Consider the following 17084-nt stretch of genomic DNA (forward strand, 5'->3'; position numbering starts at 1 on the left):
GAACCACTCTGTACTACTAAAATGGAGTTAAGGGGCAAGTGTGGGACAGAAATGGTCTTAGAAAATGAATAGGAAACTTCCTAGTATCTGCCACATTGGACCTATTAATTAATTACACTTCTTTTTATCCTATCTTTCTCCCAATAGGGACGCAAGGCAGCTAACAATAACATGACACAAGCTAATAAAACTTAAAAACATGGTAAATACAAAAATAAAAATCAATTGATACAGAAGTTAAAATACAATTAAAATGACATTTAAAAGCTAAACATTCCCCCAAAATCCTACCCACAACATCACCAGCAAGCCTTGGAGCTGGACTCCCCCTCTCTTCTCCTTCCTGGTGCTAACTGAGTGCAAACTATCTTTGCTCTTCAAACTCAGTTTGCAACAGTTAAAGTAAACTGAGGATAAAGGGAAGAAGTGGGAAGAAAAGAGAGAAACTGACATTTTAAAAGTAGCTGAAAAAGTGGGATGACAAGGGATTAACTGGAAATTTCTTCCCAATTGGGCAGTTGTAGGGTATGAGCATATGAATACAGTAGAGTCTCACTTATCCAAGCCTCACTTATCCAACGTTCTGGATTATCCAACGCATTTTTGCAGTCAATGTTTTCAATACATCGTGATATTTTGGTGCTAAATTCATAAACACAGTAATTACTACATAGCATTACTGCGTATTGAACTACTTTTTCTGCCAAATTTGTTATCTAACATGATGTTTTGGTGCTTCATTTGTAAAATCATAACCTAATTTGATGTTTAATAGGCTTTTCCTTAATGCCTCCTTATTATCCAACATATTCGCTTATCCAACATTCTGCCGGCCCATTTATGTTGGATAAGTGAGACTCTACTGTACAAGAGATGTCAGAGTCAGTGAGGTGGTTAGCTTGCAAGACTGAAAAATCCAGATTGTAGTCACCATTGAACCATGAGTAAAGATAGGGCAGTCACAATATCTGTCAAGCTGATCTATCTCACAGAAACAGATAAACATTTGCCACCTTAAATTCATAGGAGGAAATAGAGGATATAAATGTACCAAAACATTGAATAAATGTGTCTGAATACAAAGGTTTGATCTAGATATCATGATTGGTAATATTTGGGTGAATATTTGTGAAGAAATATATAATAACTGAACAAAAATAATTTTGACAAGGATGGCTAACTTCAGGTATGAGGTCAATGACACTGTTTGGTGGTTTCTTAGATTTTACACTTCCCCATACAAATTCTGCAACATTAACTAAAGCTTAGCCACTTTGCAGAAAAACCTTGCATTTTTGATTCTGCCCATTTTCCTCAGATCCTTGTACTGAAAAAACAAACCCCGCACACACAGCACATTACTCACTTTCCACTTGGTCGTATTTCTTGGCCATTTTTGTACCACTTAAGTTCAACAGTTGGATCAGCCAGCTCAACCACAAACCTTACTCGACCTCCTTTATCCACTTGATACGCAGGATCCAGAATTTTAGCAAAAGCTGTTAGATGAAGAGTTTGGAGGCAAAGAGGGGGAGTCAGAAAATATTTAAGAACAAAGGCACCGTCATGAATCTTCACAATGATTTCTAAAATGGGTCAACCTGTGGATTTCTGTAATGATGTGTTTAAGATGCTTCAGGCTGAGCATCCCTTATCCAGAATTCCAATATCCAAAACACTCCAAAATTGTTCATATGGCTAGCTGAGATGTCACCTTTCCTATCTGCTGGTTCAATGTATACAAACTTCATTTCGTGCAAAAAAGAATTGTAAAATATTGCATAAAATTTAAAGCTTTACCAGGTGTGTATGAAACAAAAATAATTTTTATGTTTTGGCCTGGGACCCATTTTCAAGATATCATTATGCATGCATATGCTAATACAGGTATTCAGAAATCCAAAACAATTCAAAATTCAAAATACTTCTGGTTCCAAGTATTTATTTTGAATTATTATGAACTCTGACAATGTGTTGCTGTTTCTACACAGTCAAATGCCAGAGATCATAATAATTCAAATAATAATTACAAGAAATGTAAGCAGTTGATGATTTAATTGCACTGAGAAAGAGATAAGGAAAGTTTCCTCTCTCCTTCCAAAACCAAGAACTGGGTCAGGAAAGAAGTTTGAGAAATGTAGTGTCTCCTCTTCTGTGACCACAGTTGAGATGCTTTCAAATGAAAATGCCTTCAGAAGACTCTTCCCTCATCAAGGCTTTACTAGGAACAGCTTGGCCATTCAGGACCATGACTTTCCATGCACCTCATGTGGTCCACAGGCCAACCTTTGTCCTTAATAAATTAATTACCATCACTTATTTAGAGAAAACCATGAGAGCTAAAGATTCCCAAATATAAACTTCTAATGATTCTACTATCTAGATCAGTTCCCAACCTTCATTGAGTCGCAACCTCATTTTATAGCAGCAAAGTTACCCGTGACCTCAATACATTAAAAATATGTGATCCGTGACCCTGAAACATTAAAAATTAGAACTCTTGGTGGTGCTACAGTGATTATGACTATAGTGTCTGGACCTTACAGCACTGCTCAGCTTATGGTTGATTGCTCTTAGCTGGCTGCTCAGCTGGCCAAGAAGAGAAATAACATAATGTGCTGAGCTTCAGATTCTTGTAAGTAGAATCATTCATTTTGTGTCGACATATGATTTATTATATTTCACAAAATTTGCTGATATTGAAGAAAAAAGTTGCCTGCAAGAAACAAGGCTAGGCACTCAGAGCACATGTATTACTAAGAATCGTCCAACCACAAGCCGAGCAGTGCCTGCATTCTGTACAGCCAATCACCAAACTGCACATGAACCTCACATCAAGCTAACCTGACTAACAAAATATTGTTGCACGTTTACGCAAACACATCTCTGTTCAGGATACAACAATGTGATTTTTTTGTTTTCCCTTTCTAAAATTTTCATAGCTCATCACTGGCCAGTGACCCCACATAAAACTCTTCACAACCCCATTTGGGGTCATGACCCATGGGTTGGGAACCACTAATTCAGAGTGAGATGTAGATCCCTGGCCCCTTTCTCACAGCTGTGCCACAGGTGGAAATCTGTTTACTTTGCCTCAAAAGGCTCAGTGGAAATCACTGAAAATGGTGCTAGTATCTAACTGTGTAACTATACTTCACAATCTGAGAAGATTTTCATATTTGTAAGAAACTAGATAATATGATCACAATAATGGAAGAATGTAACAAGGGCGATTCCTACTAGGCAGTAGAAATAGATTGCCATTGATGTCACAGATGAATGCCATTAATAGATTGTCACCGAAGAGATTTCCTTAGGCTCCAAGTATAAAATAGCCTTCTCTGATGTGTTAGATTCAAAATCCCAAAACATCATGATTATTTGTTAATAATAGATCATGAAAGTACATGAGGTAGCAGGAAATAGGAAAAAGAAGAGCTCCGGAGAAAGCAGTCTTGTTTTGTGCAGAGAGACATTTCTAAATAAAGGACCATTTTTAAAATAGTTTCTATTGCTCTAATCCAGTAGTTCTCAACCTGTGGGTCCCAAAATGTTTTGGCCTTCAACTCCCAGAAATCCTAACAGCTGGTAAATTGGCTAGGATTTCTGGGAGTTGTAGGCCAAAACACATGGGGACCCATAGGTTGAGAACCACTGCGCTAATTTCTGGAAAATATCTGTCTAGTTCATTTACTAGAGGAGGCAATTTAATGTTGATCCATATTATAAGGAAGAAACTTTTGTTTGCATTCCATACCTGCGCTCTTCTTTTCTTCCCTGCGAGTGCGCTTCAAGCGTTTCAGCATGCCCCTCAGGTCTGTAATCCCATACTGAAAGGCAATTTTCTCATAGTCATTGGGATTTGAATTCTTCAGAAGCTCCCACACATCTATATCAGGTTCTTCCGGCTCTTGTTTAACTTCCCTAATTTTGAAGATCAAGGTGGAGGGAGAAATAAAATTGGAAGAAGAGGAGGTACATCCCATATTAATGAAACATTTCTGCAGACAAGTGGGAAATCAGATCTAAGGATGGCTAAGTTTGAAATGTTAGAGCTAGGCTTAATTTTATATCAAAAGCTTAAAGATTGTTTGATTTAATCAGGTGATTAGCAGAATGGGAGAGATGTAGCTGGATACAGTGGAATGGGAGAGCAGTAGCTCGATATATACTTACCCCATGTCATCATTGGATACCATGTTACATATCTGAGTTTGCTTTGAATTCAAACCTGTGAAATTTCACATTAAAGCAACTGGAGCTCTGCACAAGGCTGCTTTTTGTTTTTCATATGTAGATCCAACAAAGAGAAAGAAAACCGTGAGATGTTCCTTGGAAAAGGTACCTTTATCTTGCCTAGGGTTAGCGGCAAATTAGCTATTTTATCAGGTCCTGGGGTCATCTGGAGGAATTTATCATCAATGTTTGAACTGAGACTCTTAAAAGGGGTTCAGTTAAATATTGTGTTAACTGTATGGTAGTAAAAATATTGTAAAGATATCAAATCTCCAATCACAGAGCAACAATGGCTCTTCTTTAACCCTAAGTTTTGTATGTTAAGGATAGCATACAGATGGATGGTGGCCAGATTCAACATGTGTCCTGCTAGCTATCTGCTTACTAGATAATTGTATGTTGCCAGAAATATACACATGAAGATAAGTGAGTCTTCTTGACAATTTAGGTTTGCCCTCTCTATGTGGACTTTCACTGTAGAGGACTTGAAAAATTGTACTGCAGTAGAGAGAAAGTGGCCCTGATGTGAAGCCACCAGAAGGTGAGCTGATCTCACAATGTTTAATATTGGTAAAGTCATCATGATGCCATTTTCACATGGATATCTATAAAAAGGCACAGTTCTCAGATAATGAGAACAGTTCTCAGATAATAAGATGTGAATATTTATTCAGAATTAGTATTGATAATCTGAAAATAGTTGTAATCTTATGGTGACTTTGTATGTGTATTTATATATTTAAGTCACTTGCCAACTCATGGAAAACCTATGAATTTCATAGCACACTGTTTTTAAAGACAACGACTATTCAGAGGTGGTTTTTTCAATTATTTCCCCTGAAATATAGCCTGCAGTACTTGGTGTTGTTGGCTGTCTAACATGCAAGTATTAACCAGAGCTGACCCTGCTTAGTTTCAAAGATCAAATGGGTTCCGGTGCCTTTAATGTATCAATGTTGATAATTGTGATTTTGCCATGTGAAAATAGATGTTGAACCTGAATAAATGCTCAATTAAACTGAATTTCATTTTGAAGGAATAGTTATTATTAATAAAACATATTGAAAAAGACATTATTTTCTAAATTCATGCAGACATATATCTTATTTAAAAAGTTGAAATATCTTAAATTTATGATTATTTTATTTTTAATTTTAAGAGGAAACCTGTCCATTTTAATTTTCAGACTTTTTTATTTTAAAAACTCACCACTGAATAATTGTCGACTAAAGTTTATGCTATGCTTTATGGTTGATTTATTGTACTGATACGAATGTAATCATTCATGTTGGGACAGGACGAGAGATAAGTACAATTTATGAGTTTGATTATATGATCTTATATTTTATTTAGCCTTTTCATGCTGATAGTTTACAAAAGTTTACATACTCCAAAACACTGACTGCTCGGTCAGTGAGATTTCACCTTCTTCAAGATCAATAGGGAAATGCAAACATATCCACAAAGCTGACACACAGAAAGGGGCTGGATTCTCATTTCAAGACCTTGGCCATTCTAGATGTGGCAATGCTCTCGTTTGCAATGACAGGGATGCACATGCATCAGCAGCCAAAGATGAGAATGGGCCCCTTATCATTAGGTAGTTGTTGAGAATGAGGATTGGTGCATCCTGATTTTCAACCCATTGTAAGAATGACTGCTCCAGTCTCTTCATTTACCTTGCTTAACTGAGGAACAAATCCTTGAGCAAACAAAACTTTGTCTTTAAGATGAAATGATCATTCCTGAATGGATAACGAGCATTGAACTTTTATTTCTTTTAGCTAGGGATGTAGGTTTTCATCCCATCCCAGGGAAGGTTTCACTTAAAATTCTAGATTTTTGTAAAAATAGGAAATCTGTTAAATACTATAAAAACTTTTCAAATTCCATATTTGTTTAGTTTTTGCAGAAACAGCTAATTAAGCTCTTCCAATTATCTAAAAGCTGCTCAAGCAATTACTAGAATTAATGACACTAACGATTAAGTTCATTACATCTAAGTAGCTGAATTAAGCCAGTTTCTAGAAACTGTTGCTTGTTTGAGATAGGCTCATAGCCAGCTGCCTTCAAGACTCACTGGATTAGCTTCCCATTGACAGTTCAGAGATTAATTGCATCTGGTCATTAGACGCAAGACAAACTCTCAGCCTTGCGGAATGCAACCATGTGTTTTTCTGACCTCTTGGCCACAGTACTTTGACATAAGTTGTAAAGCTAACATTGATCCATTGACTACAATTTGGCTTCAGTACCACTGATGTCAAAAACACTGAACCATGCTTTTTTAAAGAATCACTATTTTTACTTATTTAAATCAGTAGTCAAATTTTTCGGTATGATTTTTCTCTAAAGTGAATGAAGTGGAAGACTGATTTCTTTAATAATCCAGTGAAATAAGGATAAAATCAGAACATAATATTTATAATAATGAAAAATCTAGGAATAACTGAAGCGTCCTTAAAGCACTTAAATGTTATGTAAAGCAATCAACTGAACATAAGAGAGGTGAGTAAAATCTATCCAATACTCATTTTGATTTCCAGTATTGCTACTTGAGTGTTAGACTACTAGTTTTCAAAAATAAAATAAAACAATCAGGTTGACATAAAAGTCTGATTTGCCCATTATCCACACAAGAGTTACATTTCTGTAGATCTATATACATACATACATATATATATACACATGTTCATATACAAGAAATTACTCATAGCCATAATTTCAGACTGTAACAAAAACTCACACAGAAAAAAACCATATTTCCACACAAACTGTATGTTAGTGGAAAACAACAGACAACCAAGTCAAGCAAATCCATATCCAACGATATCCTAAGATTATCATTTCATGAACATATATCAAACTTAATGTTCTATCTAGGGAGGAGAAAATGAACACCTGGTAAAAATGCTATGGATTAAAAGAATTTAATTTTTGTTCCTATAATGCCTAAGCATTTTGGGTGAACTTTCCACTGTGTGTTTTAAAGACATGTATAAAGAAGGAAGGAAGCTTGGCTGTTCTAGTCAAGATGAAAGGAAGGCATGAAACACGTGAAAAATAAACATCCAGCATTCAGTCTGGTTAAATAATTGAAAAATGCTAATTAGTATTTGATGAATTTTTAATCATCCCAAGAATGCTACAAATTCACATTAGATGCTTCCCCAGTATGCTTCTGTTCAACAAAGAATTTTTTTTGTCAAAACTCACAATGATTTGAAATTATTTTGTGTTCAGCATGTACCTTTTAGCTCCTTAGCAATTTACTGGTGGCTGAGAATAGGATTCCAATTATTTTTTAATAGGATTACTTGGTTTTTATTTTAATAATATTATATATGCTATTTAATTCAATTTTGCTATTTTATGATTTTTATGTAGCTATCTTAGGACCTAATAACATTGAGATCCTGAAGATGGGTGACAGCAGGGGAATCCACGAGGCAGCATGTCGAATCTATGAAGCAGCAGAGGAAACTGTCGCTTCGCATTGCCGCCTCCCCCATCACATGGTGGAAGCCCTAGCTTATTCAATCAGAATATGGGCAGTCACCTGAATTCTTTCTCCCAGCACACTTTCAACAGTGAGCCGGCACAGAGCCCTGATTGGAAGTCGCCCATGTGATGGTCTCCATCAAGCTCCATACCGACTCCAAGTCGAAAGCTTCCTATGATGGGTCAAAAACCCCCTGTGATGAGGTGGTAAATCTAATGAGCCAGCCTCCACTTGAGAGAGAGATTGACCACAGATTCTCTCCTATGATGAGAAACTGAGCTAAGCAAGATTTATATAATATTGCTATACTACACTACACTATACCATACCATACAATACTAGTGATTCAAATACTTCCAACTATCGATAATATTTTCAGCTTTATAATAGCATTAGATTCCAGCAGAATGGTTTAGCCTTATTTGCTTACCTCTTCCACACTCCATGGATTATATGTTTTTAGTGACACTGTGCTATATTGAAGCTCAGTGAGCCATTTCATTGATTTATATAGCAGACGGAGGGCAAAAAATGACAATAACAAAAAAAACTCATAGTTGTCCATATGCTTTGAAAACAAATGTCCTAGAGTTGAATTGTAAAGCTTTCTTACCAGGATTAACATTCAAATTTCTCATCCCCACATACGAGCGGAAGAAAATCATGCAAGCACAAAACAAACACTAATATTGTACTGGCAAGTCCCAATAAGACTTCATCCCCATGTTATAATTTATGTCACAGGAATGCCTCTCTGAGACATCCCCATGGTCTCAAGTTATAATATGGGTAACAGCCCCAAGAAAGGGTATGACATCCTACATTTTTATGACTTGTTTTCACCATGTTATCACCTGAGTTGGCTTAATTTTCAGCATGTTCAATCCTTTAAAATTTAGAAGTTTGTAACACAAAAAGGGAAGTGATGGTCCCATTTCTGAAGGGAATAAATTCTACACCTGACACTTTCTACATGAGCGCCTAACCAACTTCCAGTCCACACCTGCTCACTTCATTGCTTGGTTCTCACCTACGTTTCAGGAGACCACTAAAGTCAAGTTCTCCTGCATCCTCTTGTCCTTCACCGCTGTTATTAATAAGAAAAAAAGAATCAAGTCTTTGTTTAAAACCCAGAGAGTTGGACAACACACATTGCATAGATGCCCTACAAATGCAACACTACTTACATTGTAGACACGCAGGAAAGAATATTATGTCAACACAAACTTGTATTCTTTTTCACAGGATTTTAACTTCCACTAACAAGCACTTGTGAAAAAATGAACACAAAGGTTTATGTTGCTTCACGATATACTTGTTCAGGCAAATTTTTCTAAACATAAATAGACATAAATTTGCCTAAATTTGTGTTAGACGTTTCTGTAACACAAATGTGTTTCAAGGAGATTCGAGTCAGCACAATGGGCTTTGTTTTTCATATCTGCCAAAGTGCCTGCTTTCAGAACAACAAAGGGCTTGTGCTGATCTCATTTACAAAATGTAAAACAAATATTGCATTGTTTTTACACTGCATAGAACAATGCACAATCATAAAATATCACATAGTAAACTTAAGTTTATATTAAACGTGACAATAAAGAGTGACTATGGAAATGATATTTTCCTTGCACACACACAATGTATGGTTTTAAAGACAAGAGAGAAAGACAGTCATTGTGAGATGGTGGGTGGGTTAAAAAGAGGTGAATTCATTTATGGAATATATTGAATTATAACAGTGTCATTGCAATTATTTATAGAAAGGACTTAGTATATTTTGCATAAGCAGGGATTCCCCAGGCATTGAGTTCTCATCTGGATGCAAATTCAAACTTTGGGAAGATGGGAATTTGTAGAAAATTCTTGTTATGCATTTTTTCCTGAAAAATAATAAAACTGAAAAGTGTAATGAGTGTGTAAGGAAGAAAGGAAGAAGAGAAGTAGGAAGTATAGGCAATAAGCAAACGGTGTCCTGAGCCATTAAGTTTTCTAAGATAATTATTTCTTTTTCTTGGAGAACACAAGGTATCCATTTGTCAGTGTTTCTCAACCTGGGGGTCATGAGCGGGGTGTCAGAGGGCTCGCCAAAGACCATAAGAAAACGTTTGTGCCAAGATTTGTCCAGATCCATCATTGTTTGAGTCCAGAGTGCTCTCTGAATGTAGGTGAACTACAACTCCAAAACCCAAGGTCAATGCCCACCAAGCCCTTCCAGTATTTTCTGTTGGTTACGGGATTTCTGTGTGCTAAGTTTGGTTCAAAATTACAGTTATGAAGTAGCAACGAAAATAATGTTATGGTTGGGGGTCACCACACCATGAGGAGCTGTATTAAGGGGTCGTGGTATTAGGAAGGTTGAGAACCACTGCCATAAATTATCTTAAAGGGGGAACAAATTATTCTAAGCTACTTGCTTAGTTTGTTGTGAAGACAATCTGGTTAGCTTTCCGACCTAAAAGAAACAAAGCCTTGCTCATAAAATTAAAACATTATGGAAGTTAACTTCGTGATAATGAAGTCAAAGGGCAGGCTTCTTTATAGCTTTTCAAATATGCTCCTCCATTTCCATATAGAAAAATAGCATTGTTCTGTGTTCCCAAGTGAAAATTTCCTACATTTGCTGGGGTTTGGGGCACAGAACTCCAGTGAAAATGAAAAACCACAAATAAAGAAATTTAACCCAAGAGAACACATCTAGAGGAATTTTTTAAGTCTTCCAGCATGACTCTATGGTTGACTTCCACTGGAGACGGAACATAAAGTCTTATTAAAGGACCTAGATATCCCCAGAGAGGGGCTTTCTCTAGAAATCTCTGATTTCTCCAGCATGACTGGATGAAGTTGAGCATAGAGTCATACTAGATGACTTAGAGATTTCTTGAAAGAACATTTTAATCACATCACTTAATAATAGAATCCACAAATGGCATAACCACAAGTGTGGAGGAAAGGCTGTATATGGCGGGGATAGATTGTGTGGACATGGAGAGCAGAGGGTTCAGATGCTCAAATGCCTTTCTTTAGTTACAGGGGAATGATACTGCTATATTAATTTATTAGTATGGTAAGATACAGGGGATTTAACCAAAACCTTAGAAAACATTATTATATCAATGTACTCAAGTGTCATAAGAGCTTTGATGTATGATAAATCCTGACAGGGTCCTCGGGAATTATCCCCAAAATCCATAGGGATGGAGTTTCAGAATGCAGTGGCAAACCTGTGTATTTTGAGTTAATTTCACCTATGACATATGCTGGCTTGTGCTATTATGAATGATATATGAATGATGAGCAAGAGAGGGAGGAACAAAAAGGCAGAATCATGCCAAATGGTTGAATTGGTAGGAGGAAATGCACCATGATGAAATATGGGGAGAGTAGAGGGCATGACTAGTGAGATGTGAACACAAAGGTCTTCAGTTAGATGTTATGTATAACACATTGTCTATGATTCACTGACAATCACTGCTTTCCCAAATACACATGTTAGAGCAGTGGTTCTCATCCTGTGGGTCCCCAGATGTTTTGGCCTTCAACTCCCAGAAATCCTAACAGCTGGTAAACTGGCTGGGATTTCTGAGAGTTGAAGACCAAAACACCTGGGGACCCGCAGGTTGAGAACCACTATTAGAGCAATCCATTAAAATGTATACATAAAGATCTGAGAATGCAAAATATATTTACAATTAAATTAAGGACAACTTTGTACGTGAGATCTTCTCTCAAACATATTGAGAGTTTATGATACTTTATTCCATGTAGAGAAAGAATGGGTAACCTGTAACCCTTCAGACATTGTTGGCTTCCAATTGCAATCAGCCATAGACAATTAACAAATCGTAAATAACAATTGGAGTTTCAGTCTGGCAACATTTGGAAAGAGCTCTCTGTATGGAGTGATTAATAAAAGCCACCACATGGCCAACATGATAATCCATCAAACTGCACATTTCTACAGATTAAAGCTATTTCCACTCTTAGATGCAGGGACAGGAGTAGTCTCCACTCCCTTCTGAAACTCCTATCCCACCTGTTCAGCTTCAAATCCAGTTAAGAAAACAGGTTTCAAGCTTCATAGGGAAGGGAACTACAGGAAGGAAGGAAGCCCCACTGCTACCAATAATACCTCATAACATGAATTTAGCCTCATAACATGTGGATCAGCCATCAAATTCAACTAAAGGCTTTCAGAGCAATGGGTCAGCGAATTTGCTGTGTATTGGTTTGAAATCTAAGAGAGTTATCTAAAGGGCCTTACCTTAAATTCTGGATTTGCTGCCCCGCTGACTCAGGAGTCAGCAGCTGCCGTTCTCAGCCATACTTTACAGAAAATAGACTGAGAATCTGAGCTTTTTTTAAAAAAAACACACACATTCCATAACTATTATCTCTGACATTTCTCTTTCTAACATCAACTCCACTCTCTTTTCACTGTGCATTTTCTGAAAACCTGTCACAGTCTTTTCAACCCATTTGCTTTGCTTTCAGAGGCAGTGCAGGGTTTCTGATATTACCCCAATTACTGAAGCACTTTCCAAAATCACTACATGAAGTTACCTTCTTTTGAATGCAGATCGGATATCTATTGACGGCGCAGATGAAACTTCTACAATAAAAATAAAAATAAATGGTCTGAGTAATTTGCAAAGTGTAAAGCCATGGGTGCAGAACATTTAACTTGTACAGATCTCCATGTCCTAAATGACAGAAGAATATAATGTGGCCAGCATTGTGTTAAAACTGTCATGTATTGGTTTTACCAGCCCAGGGCATCCTTTATACAAAATGGAGAACGTTTCAGTGGGAAGAGGTAAAAATCCCTTTGTTACTCATGCCCTTCTGACATTGACTATATCTCTGTATATCACAGTAGTGCTATAGGATTGTTTGTAGCAGAAGTCACTATATAAGTGAATTTGATACTGTACACAATCTTTAGGCCAGATAGTAAATACAAAAGGAAACAGAGAGAGAGATTAAAAATAAATATCCCAGTTGCACAATGAAAGCACACATATTTGTAGAACCTCAATATTCTGAAATATAAACATCACAGAAAAATAATTTTTGATGTTTTCCATCATTGTCATCATCATAATCATCATCATCACCACTGTTGTCATCATTTTACTAATTTATTTTCCATATTGCTTTCAAAATTAAGACTTATAAAGTGTCTTACATTTTATAAAATACATCAATTTACAAAAAGTGAAAATTAAAATGGGACTAGACTATTTACACTATTAAGATTATTGTTTTATTTAAAATAATAAAATATCACTCAATTAATACAGTTCCAGATAAAACAGCACAGCAGCCTCAGTGCAATCTTTTAAATACCCTTTATTTTAAATTCCTGCTGAAATAAACACGTGATGCCTAAACTACACATTATGTTAAATGTACAGTTGGCAGCTGAGCGTGGTCTCCATTTTACTTTTAGTAGAGATGGACAGTTTTCACCTTGTACCACTCCCCAACAGAAAATGATGAAAAGGAAACCAGAAATAACTCTTCGATTTAAGCTGGGTTGAGATATTGGGGTATATTTTAGTGATCTGCTATTCCTGCAGGCATCCAAGAGTAGCAATTAACCAATCTTGGTTGTTTTCAAAAATTCAGGAGTCTTTGGGGACTCTGAAAGCCACCGAGATATTTTCAGGGCCTCATGTAGTTATCCCCCTCCAAAAAATGCTTCAAAGAAATTGGGCCCCAACCCAGATCAGGACAACTGTGTTTGGGTTGAGAAGGCTTATCTCTCTCCCTGCAGCTGTTTCCTTCCATAAATCTCCACACCCAGAGATTAAAACAAAAATCTCAACCCATCAAGAACCCGTCTGCCAACAATGTCCAATTGTGTGAATGAATGAAAATGTCTGTAGTATATTAGAACAGGTCAACCCCTGTCCTGGGTTTTAAATAGACTTGGACGGAGTGTGTTCCAAAATAAAAAATAAATAAATCCATTTTTTTTCACACCATCCACCAAATTCTGATGTTTTATGGAAATCTGGTGGACATCTAAATAACTAAACATTTTAAAAAGTTTCTTTTCAGACTATGACTCCCAGAATTTTCTCATGGCTAGCTGAAGAGTTCTGAAAGTTGTGGTCTACAAAAGTAACTTTGCCAAGCTTTGCAAATAACAATCTCATCTCAGTGCAAGTTTTGCCCATCACCTCACAGACACTGAAAATCCAGCCTCTGATTCAAGCCTGTAAGAGAGCAGAAGCTAGAATTGAATTTCACCCAGTGTAAATTGGCCATGTAATCAGATAAAACAATTCCCTCCTATAGAAAGTGTATGCCTGCAGACAGGCTGGCTCCTTGCCTGCATGCTCCTGAAGGCGGGCAGACTTTGAGGCTTGTCTGGCTAATTGGTCGTCAGCTGCTGGACATTCCGCTAATGGTGTCCTGCCTCCCCGCCTGATTAATGAGCACGCTGACCTTGGCCATTTGGGAGGCTTGTTTTGCTAGGATGGATGGATGGATGGTGGGTTAGCTGCCGGACGGCTGTAAGACAAAGATATTTAGAAAACTCCCCTTAGATGTGCCTGGCATCTCAAGCTACAGTGCCAGGTGACCAAGCTTTAGGACCCCACACTAGTGTTTTGAGGGACAGACAAGGTCCTTTGCTTATGGACAGTCTCTCTCAAGTCCAAAAATAAAAGGCCCGTGAAGTAATTCTCACTGGAATTGTTACCAAGTTTTAAAATGCTTGTCGTATCATTTGCGCTTACAATGACAATGGCCATTTGTTTTCCAGACTGGAAGCTCAGTATTTTTAAGGATTCCTCAGCAAGAGGAATGCCTTCACCACAGCTTAAGATCAATTCAGGGGTTGCTGTGGTTTTAGCTATGGATACGTTTTAAAGATTTTAATGGTTTATTATTAATAACATTAATGTTTAATTCTATTTGAATCTTTGTATATTTTGGGGTTTTAAATTTTATTGAATTGGTTGTGAGCCGCTTTGAGTCTTGTTTGTAAAGAGAAAAAGCAGGGCAAAAATAGACATAATGAATATATTATTATTATTATTATTATTATTATTATTATTATTATTGACACAACGACGTTGTATGACACAGCAAACAAGATAGACATGCGGGATTTCGTTTCACAAAACCACAAGTCGAACACTTCCCAAGTGTCTAGGACTGTGTGATGTATTTTCGGATGATGCGTGCAGATCCCAGCAGGGTGGCCTTTTGCAGTATTATTATTATTGTTGTTATTATTCATTATCCCACTAAATGTTAACATTGGATTCATTGGGAAGCTCCCATATGGGCCTATATAGCCTGAGTGGAATGGCTCAAATTCAGACATGCCTGCTTCAGGTTTTAATCTGAACTTTGAAAGAGCTATCAAAGATCATTGAACACTTTGGAGAATGCTTTTAAAATTTAGAGTAAAATCTAGAGAAAATTCACTACACCACTAACATCAGCAACACAACATTTCATTGCTCTCAGGACATAGCCTGACTAGGCTTGTCAGAAATGAGGTGGAGGACAAAATAGTTGCACTCTGTTTGATGATCAGAAGCTGGGTGGACTACTGTTTCAATCCTGTTAAAATAATAGTGGCATGGCAGTTACCTCCATTGCATTTGAGGACAAAAGCCTTGGTTAGAGAACCAGTATGGTGTGGTGGTTTGAGCGTTGGACTATGACTGGAGACCAGGGTTTGATTCTCTGCTTACTGGGTAATCTTGAATGAGTCACACACTCTGTGCCCCAGAAAATCCCATAATAGGTTCACTTTGGGTCATGTAAAAAATGACTTGAAGGCAACCAACAGCAAAGCCTAGCTTAGGTGTTTCACAGCACCTATTGCTATAGTCCAATATTCTGCCACTAAAACTGATATGTCTGTCCAAGCTGATCCTGCTGAGAAAAAAAGTGTTGTGGGATAAGCTAAGGGAAAGCCTTCAGCCACTTCGGTCATTTATTCTATCATGTATTCACCCCTACCAATTACAAGGTCAAGTTCTACTGACTTCATCATAAAAGCTTTTCCTGTTTGTAACCAAATCTATAACTGTACCAAATGGGTTTAAAATGCTTGTTAGGATTTTCTTTCAATTTTTTTTGTCTGAAAATATTGCTACCTATGGAATGCACGGCACTGATATGTCAAGAACCTTAACACATTCTTTCTCTCCTGGGGAGTTGCAGTGATGGACATGTAACAGATAAATTTCTTTCTGAACCAGAGATAAGCCGAAAAGGGAGCCCTTTCTTTGACCTCCAATCATAGATAAATTTGTAGAGTCTGGAGCTGTCAGCGCTGTCATCTAGCATAGCTTTTATTCCAAATATAAACTGCAGGCTTCAGAAACCTTCTCAAATAATTGCTTTAAGAATTTAATATGATTTCACTGACTCAGAGCTATGGTATGAGTAATTTCCAGCCTATTGGAGCTGTATAAAAACAGCCAGGTTACTTTAAAGGGGGATTACTGAGGAGATATCAGATAAACTCTTTCCAGTGATGTTAGCTATTTTGCTGTATGAGTCCTCTGCATTCAGAGGCAGTGTGTTACTGAAGGACAGTTGCTAGGGGCCAAAGTAGGAAGATAGGACTTTTGCCTTCAAATCTCCTTGTGGACTTCTTGGAAGCATCTGGTTTGTCATTGTGGGAAATAGGATGATCTGATCAGATCCAGCCTTGTCTGCAGTGGTTCTCAGGATTTCCAAGAGATGAGGAATTACATCTAAATTAGTTGAAGGTGCATTTTTTCTTGAATAATTTAACCTCTTACTCCTTTTCCTTAGTTCAATCTCCTTTAATAATGATATTATGAGGGAAGGAGGTTGGGTGGCTTCCCTTTTACTGATTATATAAGGCAGTGGTTCTCAACCTGTGGTTCCCAAGATATTTTGGCCTTCAGCTCCCAGAAATCCTAACAGTTGGTAAACAGGCTGGGATTTCTGGGAGTTATAAGCCAAAACACCTGGGGACCCACATGTTGAGAACCACTTATGTAAGGCCTTATAGTAAAGGAACTTTAATAAGAACACAAATGTATAGATATGGTTTACACTAAAAATGGGGAAGTGTATGGGGGCCAGTCCCCACAAGAGTTTCTTATGAGCCAAACCTCCACATTCAGTCTGCCCAAATACTTCCACTTTACTCTTCAGTTTCTCCAAATGGTGTCCAGAAGTGAAGTTCTATCATTTCTGATTGTTGTGTCATTTGTGATCACCATTTAGAGAGGGGCTGCAGAAAGAAACTGTGTGTGGAGTGGGCATATTTTTGTATATTTGTATGCATTTGGGGGCAAAAACTGTCCAACAATTACGTTGTTTTTTTAAAGGAGTGCTTTGG

The 17084-nt window shown here is 37.3% G+C and overlaps 1 protein-coding gene across 8 annotated transcripts in view; it reads right to left on the reverse strand.

The window, feature by feature from the left end:
• mybpc1 (myosin binding protein C1) overlaps window positions 1–17084 on the reverse strand; it is a 101111-nt gene that overhangs the window by 41967 nt on the left and 42060 nt on the right. For all 8 annotated transcript variants that reach the window (XM_062983057.1, XM_008110557.3, XM_008110556.3 and 5 more), the window contains 4 exons: window positions 12299–12347; window positions 8769–8825; window positions 3758–3924; window positions 1367–1499 (listed from right to left, as the gene is read on the reverse strand). In XM_062983057.1, coding sequence (XP_062839127.1) covers window positions 1367–1499; window positions 3758–3924; window positions 8769–8825; window positions 12299–12347 — 406 coding nt within the window. The remainder of the gene's footprint in view (window positions 1–1366; window positions 1500–3757; window positions 3925–8768; window positions 8826–12298; window positions 12348–17084) is intronic.

This window comes from Anolis carolinensis, chromosome 5, assembly GCF_035594765.1.
Source record: "Anolis carolinensis isolate JA03-04 chromosome 5, rAnoCar3.1.pri, whole genome shotgun sequence".
NCBI classification, from domain to species: domain Eukaryota; kingdom Metazoa; phylum Chordata; class Lepidosauria; order Squamata; family Dactyloidae; genus Anolis; species Anolis carolinensis.